Here is an 11,195-nt window from a genome sequence, read left to right as displayed (position 1 = left end):
ATCGTTGCTATTATTACTTCTATCGGGACTCATCGACAAAATTGACCATGGCTGTTTTAATTTGTTTGTTTGCAACTGCACAATCTGGCTTTCTTGCATTGATTTTTGCTACAAGTCCAGATAAATGGAAGCTGCAAATGGGATGCAAGGCTTTTAACCGTCCTATACAGTGTGAGTTTAGTCTCTAATGATGCTTTGTTTTGAGTCTTTGACTTTTAAGTTCCCCATTAAAACCATAAACCCTATTTGGGTAAAGGGCTTTGTGATTTCAGGGGTGGGGTATTTCCTACAAGGCTGGTGCATCAGTTGCAATGGACCAGTTTCTACTTCTATGTTTTCTCTGAGCAGCTTCATTTAGAAAGGTAACACTATCCCTCCTCTACTATTTTTGTATTGAGTTGAACACTTGTATCTAAGTTGCTAACCCTGTTTCCTAATACTATAATTTAGTGATGTGGTGTAAGAAGGCAGATCATACGGTTGCAGCACAACCTCAAGAGAACGAAAAGGCTTTGGTTAACAATGAAACACATAATACGTCCGTAAGGGAGCGTTTGGAGGAAGGAGCAGAGTTGTTTAGTTAAGAGAATTGTCCAATCATGAGGCCTACAGTATGAGGAGTTAAGTAGTCATGAAATGGATGTTTTTATAGTTATGGGACTCGTGAACTCCTTGGACCAAAACAAGGAATGGAATTAACAACTCTACTCCCCTAACTCCTACAACTCTGTTACAGAAATAACAAGAGGGTAAATCGTTATTTGATGTACAAAGGAAAGAAGTAGAAATAAGATGTACCATTCACATTTATGACTAGTATGTCACCTTTTCTCTCCCTCTTGAGATCATTTCAGAGAACCTTCGATATCAATAACAAATCGGTACTTGACATCCTTCTTCATTACCCTTTCGATAGCTTCATTAGAATACTGAATTGGAATCACTTCTATGTTTGGATATATTCCATGAGCGGCACAGAAATCGATCATTTCTTGAGTCAATTTAGTGCCACCAGTCACGCTACCAGAAATGGTTCTCATACCTGCCAGAGAGTTGATTCGTTCAATTCATTAATAGCTAGTTCGGGATGACTTCTCACTGTTTGTAAAAGTTTTTCAAGTACCCAAAATATAAGTGTTTCAAGGCAGTTAAAATCATTCCAAAAGCAAGTGTTTCTAAGCACTGAATAATCATTCCACACAATATATTTCATAAAATTCAGTTATCTCGAACATACCCAAAATAAGGCTAGCAGGATTGAACTTGACTTGAGAAGGAAACCCCACCAGAACCATAACGCCACCAGTCTTCAACGTAGACATGTATGGATCAAATGGGTGATCACCAGATGCAGCATCGATAATAAAGTCAAGGGACTTGGACAAGGACTGTTAAGATTAATGTGTGAATTATTTTAAACTAATTTGACAGATACGAGGATGATTCAAATACATGTAAGAAATGAGATGCGGAAGAGAAAACTAATATATAACCTCCATTTGCTTGTTGTCAGATGAGACAACAAACTTGTCTGCTCCAAGAACGCCAAGGGCTTCTTCTTTCTTGGATATGCTAGTGCTAAAAACTGTCACATTAAGTCCAAAAGCCTTCCCAAACTTCACGGCTAAGTGGCCGAGACCACCAAGGCCTATCACTCCAAGAGACTTACCAGGTTGATTCATATTATGCCGAATCATGGGAGAATAAACAGTAATTCCAGCACAAAGCAAAGGAGCAGCTGAAGCTAATGGATAATTGTCAGGTATTTTGTAGCAATATCTGTAAACCAATAACCAGAAAGTAAATGTGAATCTACACAAACTTGCCAATCAAGGATCATATAATAAGAAGCTATTTTGTAAAGTACAAGATAGTATGTGTACATTCAGCTTCACATAATGAAGGTTAGACTTCTTGATATCAAATATATAAGAGAATAGGTTGGAAGTTAAAACTAGCCTCTCATGAACAACAATGTAGTTGGAGTATCCTCCCTTTGTAACTGTACCGTCAACATCAATTGAATTAAAAGTATGAGTGCATCCACTTGTGCAACTAACTTCTTGGCAATCTTCACAGTACTCGCATTGTCTGCAAGAATTCACATAAGTTCCTACCCCAACATGATCTCCAACTTTAAATCGTTGAACATTTGCACCAACATTTTTCACGATTCCTGCAATCTCATGTCTGTTGAACACTTAGTGGCAAACACTTCAAGTTTCAAAAAGAGGACATGCCATACCATAAAAAAAGATTATCGTACCCAGGCACTAAAGGATATTTCGAATCTCCTAATTTATTTCTTGTCCACACTACATCTGCATAACAAACTCCGCAGTGTGTTATTGTAATTGAAACATCATCATCTCCAGGAACCCTGACAAGGATATAAGTGATTAGGAGATACATTCATCAGGTTCTTTTAAATTCACGAAATCATAGCTGTATGTGATTCAAATCATTACAAAAATGCTAGATTTTCTCATGGGTTTTACACGTCTTACTACAAATTTATGTGCAATAGCTGCTTGTTTGGCCACTACAGTACACCAACAAAGCAGTTGCTCAGAAGCGCAATGGAAACACCACATCACATAATGTTGTAATACTCAATTCATTAACTCTTCATTACTTGTGAATACAGAGGCTACAACCTAATCACGATGGTAACAAATAAATAAAGCAAGCTGTTCTCATTGCCGATTCACTAAATGCACCAAAGCTAAGTACTTGTCTAAATGGTTTTATTTTATTTTATTTGGAGGAAAAAACAAAATTTTATCAATTGAATGAAATTTGCAAAACGGAAGGGAAACCTTCCAACCACCAGAGTGGTTCACAGGAGACTTTTTCACCAAGATGTGAGATGTGAGATTATAACACTTTGAGAATTTAAACGTTTGTACCAATTAAAGGTAATAAAGAGCACCAAGTTTAAGTAGTATCGTTTCCCTTTGTCATTGAAAAGGTGGTTGGTTCGTTCCTTTGATAGATTTCAGCAGTGTTCTCTGACCACAGAGATCCAAATAACTTTCTTTTGGGCCATGAAAGGACGTCAGGTTAGTAAGTAGAAAAGGAAGTCGTGAATGATGATGATAGGCAACACTGCATACCTACCGAAGACTTCCAAAATGAACTACCAAAAGCGTCTAGCAATGGGGCATGTACTGAAGAAGTGGCTTTGAGATTCAGAGAATTCCAAGGTTGATTAGATACTACTTGTAAGAAAGGCTTATTTATTAATCAAGTGAACTGGACCAAAACAGCAAAGGTGAGAAAGGCTTATACCAGTGACATCGATATCCCAAAATTTTCAAACGAGCTTTTGTTACACTCATCGATCATGGTATTTGGTGAATTTTAGGTTGAGGCTCCTACGTTTTTGAAACGACAAAATACCACATAAATGAATTGCTTATCTCGTTTCTAATTGATTTTTTAGACAGAATCATAAAACTCAAGTATGTATTCTTTATAAGATACAAGTTGGGAATCTCACATTAAAATGATAAAGATAAATAAATTTATTTATCATCGTTATCAAATCTCAATACACGAATTATTTCCATCGTCCATTTCCACGGGAAGCATAAGAATAGCATTGAATTGACTCATACTTCATTCTCACGAATCACAACAATTATACTTAGTCTAGTACAATATCAAATTCAAAACACTGAGGAACAACAAACAACTGATACGCTTTTGCAAGGAAGAAGAACAGAATCAATGAAAGAAACAAAACTAAAAGGGAATTTCTCACAGTAACTACAGGATTGCAATAAAGGAATAGGAAATGACATACCTACGATTGAATTTGTAAGGAGATAGAAACCCAGATGAGTCTCTTGCAGCCCAACCGAGACAGTCTTCACCGGAGTTGTGAGAGCCCATCGTCGTCCACAAACAAGGAATGAAATTGAAAGGAGAGGAAAATGACAGCGGAGGGTAGAACTCATCAACTTGCCTTCATGAACATATATATATATCTGTGGGGTCCCGCCGGGAAGCATTGGTCTTTAAAGCGAAATCTAAATTTTGAACTCAGCTTTTATTAAGTCCAGACACGTGGTCCAATCATAAGACGCCTTTTTTAGATTTATTCCTTTTTTGGGCTTTATTTGTGCAAAGCATCGTCAAAAACAATTTCTTTTGTCCATACATATAATAGTTTTTTATTTTCTTTTCATCACACATAGATCGAGTTGTATGTAATTTATCAATCGAGTTGTATGTAATCTATCCCAAATCTTTTGAAATTTTTTTCTTAAATTGTAAAATTTTGATTCAAAATAAGTATTATATGAATTGTTACATTGAAAAAAAATTATTATATGAATTGCTAAAAATGGTGCTAATTGTGGAAGATCGAAAACTGTTTTCGAAGACTTTGGATTCCAAAATTTCTCTAATCTAACAATATAATTTTTAGTCTAGTGGTTAGAAGTTAAAATTTATTTGATTTACCCTTTTTTTCTATAAATCTTAAATTTAGATTTTTTTTAAGCAATAAATTTTTTATGTAAGAAAATATCCTTTGATAACATATTTCCAAAATTTATAGTGATAAGGCTAATAGGTAATAATAATAATAGTATAGTTAAAAACTTAAGACTTCTAAAAAATTCAACAATAAATTAGATTTAAGGGTTGAATTTTAATTGAAGTATTTGAACTAGAATTAATATTTGAGAGTATAAAAGACCAAAACTGAAAGAAATAGGCGACTATTGTTGCTTATAACATTTGGTAAATCATATCATCTTCTTCATTTCTAACTACAAGTTACAATTTCATAAATTCCTTTTGATGTGTGGTTGATTGACGAAGATGAATTACATTTGTTAAATGGAAACAAGACTATTCATTAATATAATGAAAGAATCCAATACTCAAAGTACATAAGAGGAAACAAAATGAAAACTACATTTGATGATTGCTAATTGATTTAGTCCAATGTGGGTGTTTGGACTGATTTGAAGTTCTTCGACGAAAGCCAATGACAAAATTAGCAAAGGCAATTGAGGATGATTTAATTTAAAGGGGAAAAAAGGATCAATTTCATACTTAATGTATATTCGAAGTTTCATCGGTAAAACATAAAATTTCAAAGTAGCCGATGGCACTTGAATTGAAACTAGACAGTCACCATCACCCTACTACATCTGGTAGCCAAAGTAATCCATAGAATCTCAAGTCTAAGTACATGGCCAACATGATTTAAAACTCTGTAAGCCTTTTATTTAGATGGCTCCTACTAGGCCAATCAATAGTGGTTTAGTCTAGCTATTCAACCAATGAGCGCATCGTGATCCATGCTTTATCGAAGATGAATTTAAATACATGCTTTATCAGTCAATTACATGGAAACAAGTCAATGTAAAATATTCAAAAAAAACCTTGCATGTGACCAAAATGAGCTGAAATGGGGGCAAGAAAAGGGTGGAGGGACTCACAAATTCACCATGCGTCCTGAACCCGCATCATTACAAACTCAAAGGAGGATAGCCAGCCCACTGCATGCTAAAATAACAGACGTTAGCAAAAGTCTATTTTGATGTCTTTCTTCTCTTTGTTGGTGACTTCGCTCTCTTCTTTCTCTGGGGTCCCGCTTCTGAAGAATTCTTCAACTCTTCTGCCCGAGGATCATCGGGAGTACAAAGCAGAAATTTCTTGTTGGAACCAACGTAGTGGCAGAAAAGGTTCAGCATCTTCCTTCCCCTCATCCATTTCAGCAGTAGCTTCATGTGTGTTTTGCTGTTCAATCCATTCACGCCAGATTCCTGACATGAAAAGTAGTAAGATATAGAAAGGCCAAAATTCAAACCAGCACATAGGTTTCATGAATGATGAATGAAAATTTTCTACAAAAAACTACAAATTCCTTTAACAGGGACTTTCTTGCCAAGTCCAAACATAATGGATGGATTAAGTCATCGTTGGTTTTCTATAAGATATATTCAAATGATCCAATTTCAAAAATGGCATATTAAATTGGAGCTTTTAATATACAACAACTATGTTCAACCATTTTGGTCCAAACTTTGGAGTTGGTACAATTCTAGTCCATCTACTTTCAGATGTCCAATTTTGGTCACTATACTTTCAAGCGGATTCCTCAATACCATCAATGATGGAGATTTCAGTCAATAGCTGGTTCCTTTTAGTGGTAGTCCAGCCAAAGACATGATGATTACTGACTCAAAAATTCCTTCAACTCATGTGTTTAAGGATGAAACTATGCTTGCCCAGCCTCCAAGGTTGTGTTCTTCCACCAATATTCAAACAGGAAAAACTATGGGTAGTGGAGCCACATGTTCTCAAAACAGAATAGGGTCGGAATCATTTGGAGAATCATACAGAAAAAAAGAAAGGAGAAATGATCCGACATTGGTCTATCAATATGCTGCCCCAAGGTTGGAGGACTTCTCGAGGATCTTTTTTCCTTTTTAGTATCTGCTAGTGTTTGGACCAGCTTACGCACATCTTGACTAATCTCACGAGACAAACCATCTTATCTCATAAAATATTAGGGTCTAGTCTATCAACATTAGAGTCTCAAGAAAACTCATAGAATATTAAATCCTAGATAGTGGCCATCATGGATTAACCTCAAGATCTCTTAACCTTTTATCAAGGTCATGCCATCATAGTTACTTCTCAGGGATTCCTTCAGACATATAAAATTTGTTGATAAGGGTCATAAAAGGAGGAGCTTTTCATGTCTAACCGTGTGAAAAGCCCATCTTGGAGGGGGAGATAAGGCCCAATGTGCTAATAAGGGTCTCATTTTTTGCAGAAGTTATTTGATCATTCTCTTCCTTTTTTGTTCTGATAATTGATCATGACTTTGAATATGGAAATCATTTTGCATAATAAGTGCACCCCCACCCCACCCACACACACCAATGAACTTATCTCTCAAAGAATAACCATGGTGAGCTTGTAAATTTAGGAGAGTTTTTTTAATGAGTGCCATTTTATTGCCAATCTCTCTAACATTCCAAGAGATGATAATTATTTTTGTGGAAGGTGGGGAGCTTAGTAATTAACATTAGATATGAGGCCCCACAGCTTTCTGACCATTTTGTTCTGCTTCTGTGACTTCTTGTTGACGGATGTGAGGGGCACAGTGATACTTCAGAAGCCAAAGTGCAACCATATGCATAACCGATGCTAGAGAAAGAGATCCTTGGGACTTTGGTGCTTCGTTTCCTTCATCCTTGAAAAGAAGGAGAAGAGTGTTTATCTCTGTGTTGGATGAGTCGATTTTTTCTAGGAAGGAAGTTGTGGGGTCTTTTCTAGTGAGGGAGAGGGTGGTACAGTAAAGAGAGGAAGAGGACTAGAGATACAAACATTTTCTGAGTCAAGAGTGTGAAGGAGATCTAAAGAATTTTGTAACAAAGACAAGAAAAGTGTTGTCAGCTTGTTTGTTTGGAGATGTTGATACTGTTGTGAGCTAGAGTAACAGAGGCATTGGCAGGTTTTAGGTTTGGGGTAAAAGATTGACAATGGGCTTTGGATTAATTGAGGGAGGAGTGGCTGGTGTGTTGCTGTCCATTTTTCAGGGGTGGTGAAAGAGCAGGAAAGGTTGGAAGGTTGAAAAGCATCTACAAAGGGGAATGAAGGACAACGGGGAACAAATTTTCAGTGACAGGACGAGAGCAAAGAGAAAAAGAGGCACTTATCAGTTGTTGGGTAGTGGTCAGGGTGGTCTCAAACGTATGATCCCAAAAGCCTGTCAGATTGATTATCTCTAGCATTGACCAAGTTATTATTTGGAAAATAGTAAGCATCTATTTAATAGAGAAGACCGAGAAGGTTTATGGAAAAGTACCAACAGGAGTGATACCGACCACGAAAGTAAAGGAAGTTGGAGAGAGTAAAAGGGTGCCAATAGAACAACGAGGACACTTGAGACCGTATTAATGACATTTGTGGGACAGAAAAATGCTGGAGTATTTTTCACCAAGCCAATCGAGGAAGGTTGGTCACAACAGGCTACTCATTCTAACGTCACTGCTCCTCCTGAGCATCTCTAGGAACCAACAAAAAACGCCATTCAATATGAAATTACATGTTGTAGTAAGCATTCAACGGCTTAAGTATAACTCTTATTTGGTTGCAAGATTTTCATCAAAATACACAAAAACCTTTACTATGCCTGACTAATGATTAGCATTGCTTTCAAAAATGATTGCCAAATTAGCTAGATATACTTAAGCCATTTCTTAATGGTGTTGTCGATTATGCAATTCTTGTGTTCCCCCCGAATACTGGAAACCAGCCTTCAATATATTAAGTGAAAGAACATTCATAAATGGCAGTCACTTTACCTCAAAAGCAAAATCACATTCAGATTAGGCTAGTCGATCCGATAAACGAGAGTGGGGACAAAAAAAAAAAAGAAAAAGAAACAAAAATAACATGTTTGATCAAATTTTGAGACTAAATATCAGGCTTTAGCTAATGTAGCTGCTGGGCTAACCTAGCCTAGATCAAGCAACTTTCGGTAATGGCGATTTATTAACAACGTCCGAATTCGAAATGAAAGAAATTAAAAGATGATAAGTAACAGAAACTAAAAGTGAGGGAAAACCTACCTGAGCTTTAATCCAAGCATTGGAAATGGTGAGAGGGCCGTGCTGCTGGACAACACCATAGAGATCTTGAGCAACCAACGAAGCTTCCTGAGGAGTCAACTTGGGATTAATCTTCCTAAGATTTTCTGCTCGCTTCCTCGAGAAATGCCTCGCAAATGTGTTGAACACGAGGCCAGCAAAACCTCCACCTCCATCAGCATTTCCAATTCTTTGGATACTGCGAAACCACATATCTAATCCAATCTACCGCGCTATGTCCCGACTCAAAGCGCTACCGCTGTCCTTCAATAACTACTACTGCGCGCCGCCGCCAAGGCTCTGAAGTTCCGAGAGAGACGACTACGAGCCAGAAGAATTTAGCCACGCAGGGTTTTTTCTGTGAGACTTCAGTTTGTGTTGCGATGGAAACCGGTTCATAACCGATTTGAACAGACCGGTTCGCTTTGGTTTGGATAGATAGCTCGAAATTGATAGCATCATAATGTAAAAAATACAAAAGTTTGATTTTTCTAATCAAATGTAAACAGAACGATCATTCCTTAAATTAAACTCTCCAAATCTGTCGACAACAATTGGTGAAATCGCTAATAAAAGCTTATCATTCATATAGTCTAAATTTTTTATTTTGATCTAGTTTAATTTTCTTTAGACAAGGTAGTAAAAGAAAAATCATTAAAAGTAGTCGAAAGTAAAACGTTTTAAATTCTTTCATTTAAGTTCTTTGTTGCTAGATTGTATACCAAAGTAAGATGCATATATTGAACCAATCAATTCTTAAACTTTTATTGTCGTGTCCGATAGCCTTTTGAAATTTCAATTTGATTGAAGATTCAATAGTTAAAAATGAAAAATTATCAAAAATAGCAAATTTGACCAAATATTTAGCATATGAGAATTTTAGATTCTATCGATAACAAACATTTGATAGACAGTCTTTCTATCAGTGACATTGATAGGTAGTGATAAAAATCTTTCAGTTCTTATCATTGATGTAGTTCAAAAAATTTACTATAACTTATAAATATTTTAATTTATTTTGTTACATTTTAAAATGTTCCTTTAGAAAATTGTATACTTTTATTTTCTCACTTCTTTCAATGAGAAAATACAACAAATATTTTAATTTAACTGCATCAATTGGTATACACTAAAGTTTAAAAGTTGTAACATTTGATTTAACATTACTTTAAAGAGTTTGTAAGTTTTGTTTTCGAACAATTTCAACATACGACAACTACTCAAAATCCGACAGCACGACAATAACAAGTAACAGTTAACCAACATATTTAAAAAGAGAAGAGGTGGCCCTGTCCTCGTAGCTCTTATCAGGTCCAAATTGCAAATCAAATTCCCTGCAACAAGGGGAAGTCCATCTCTCTTCTTTTTTGCCTTTTAAACTACAACAATACTTAATGCATAGACTCTTGTTCCGTCCTGTTCCTTTCTTCATACGATTCACTTGCTTATCACTATGACATCTCTCTCTCTCTCTCTTTATATACATATATTCATATATATTTGTGGCTCATTCGAACTCTCAATTTAAATACCAAGTATGAGTATGTAGTACTACCACTTAATTCTAAATGTGTGGATTTAATGTGGCCAACTCACTTCAAATTGTCCATAAAAGAAGAACAAATATATTGACGTCTCTAAATTCTTTCCCTTCCCCCTCTAATTATACACGAATTTGTGCATTGTCTGTGTATATATTTGTATTTCGATTTCATTCATATATTAAAAAATATTTTTCTATGGAATCCAAAGACTTGCTTGTATGATCTAATGGGTAATGTTTAAGATGATTTTGAAGTTTCGTCAATGATACAATCTATGGTGCAGTGTGTATGTATACATTTAGATACATACATATCATCAATTATCAAACTTAACAAAACATTAATATTATATTAAGTTTACCTTCGTTTATTCATTTAGGATATGTTTGAATGTAATAGTTATGACATTAATTTTATATAAAAAAACTCAAATACAATTGATTTTTAAAAAATCAAATTCTTAAAAATAATTTTCATGTATTTAAGCAATCAAAAAAGTATATCAGTATCTATTAGAGGAGAAACTGAACAAAATATAAATTAATAAATGTTTATAATTAATAAAATTCGATAATCGTCAAATTATTGTTGTGGAATAAGTAACACCTATAATGAACAATAATATAATGAATCATAAACAGTAGCCTAAAATCTATAATATGAATATATGTGTGGCACTGATTTTCCATGGCATTAAAAAAGATGAAAGAGGGGGAGAGGAAAAATTATGGGTGCATGATGATGGAGATGAGACAATGATAATATGAAATAATAGGAATGATGGGTGGGGCTGAAGGCGTGTGGGCATTTACTAACGTCTACATCTTTCTCCAATTTCTTTACACTTCAATTCGATACCTCCAAAATAAGTCAATAATATATATATTACTACGTACCAATCAATTTCTTTACTTTGTCAAAAAACGACATCGCTTAATTGGCGTATTACCATCGAGTAGAGACATACTATCAACCTCAAAATTAGATGTTCAAACTTCCTATTTTTTATCGAATTTGGTTGAGTCTC

The 11,195-nt window shown here is 35.3% G+C and overlaps 2 protein-coding genes across 2 annotated transcripts; both read right to left on the bottom strand.

Annotated features, from left to right (window-relative positions):
• Nucleotides 1-498: 498 nt before the first annotated feature.
• On the bottom strand, nucleotides 499-3,977 carry LOC101211438 (probable cinnamyl alcohol dehydrogenase 1). The gene is made up of 6 exons (XM_004145836.3): nucleotides 3,809-3,977; nucleotides 2,267-2,380; nucleotides 1,960-2,190; nucleotides 1,494-1,779; nucleotides 1,238-1,388; nucleotides 499-1,042 (listed from the first exon to the last, which is right to left on the bottom strand). The coding sequence occupies exons 1-6, from the start codon at nucleotides 3,895-3,897 to the stop codon at nucleotides 846-848; spliced, it is 1,068 nt and encodes a 355-aa protein (XP_004145884.1). The 5' UTR covers nucleotides 3,898-3,977; the 3' UTR covers nucleotides 499-845.
• Nucleotides 3,978-5,039: 1,062 nt separating this feature from the next.
• Nucleotides 5,040-9,009, bottom strand: LOC101211684 (hypothetical protein). The gene is made up of 2 exons (XM_004145837.3): nucleotides 8,607-9,009; nucleotides 5,040-5,786 (listed from the first exon to the last, which is right to left on the bottom strand). Exons 1-2 carry the CDS (start codon nucleotides 8,835-8,837, stop codon nucleotides 5,553-5,555), a joined length of 465 nt encoding a protein of 154 aa, XP_004145885.1. The 5' UTR covers nucleotides 8,838-9,009; the 3' UTR covers nucleotides 5,040-5,552.
• Between the last annotated feature and the right edge of the window lie 2,186 nt (nucleotides 9,010-11,195).

The sequence above is a fragment of the Cucumis sativus genome, chromosome 5, assembly GCF_000004075.3.
Source record: "Cucumis sativus cultivar 9930 chromosome 5, Cucumber_9930_V3, whole genome shotgun sequence".
NCBI lineage: Eukaryota > Viridiplantae > Streptophyta > Magnoliopsida > Cucurbitales > Cucurbitaceae > Cucumis > Cucumis sativus.
Note: the sequence above shows the minus strand (reverse complement) of the source record. Positions and strands in the feature narration are given on the sequence as shown.

Coding starts and splice junctions, on each gene's coding strand:
- LOC101211438 (XM_004145836.3), bottom strand. CDS start 3,897: ATGGGCTCTCACAACTCCGGTGAAGACTGTCTCGGTTGGGCTGCAAGA. Junction 1,780..1,959: donor TACATTGTTGTTCATGAGAG/GCTAGTTTTAAC, acceptor ATTGGTTTACAG/ATATTGCTACAAAATACCTG. Junction 1,043..1,237: donor TCCTGCTAGCCTTATTTTGG/GTATGTTCGAGA, acceptor ACTCTCTGGCAG/GTATGAGAACCATTTCTGGT.
- LOC101211684 (XM_004145837.3), bottom strand. CDS start 8,837: ATGTGGTTTCGCAGTATCCAAAGAATTGGAAATGCTGATGGAGGTGGA. Junction 5,787..8,606: donor ATGCTTGGATTAAAGCTCAG/GTAGGTTTTCCC, acceptor TTTTCATGTCAG/GAATCTGGCGTGAATGGATT.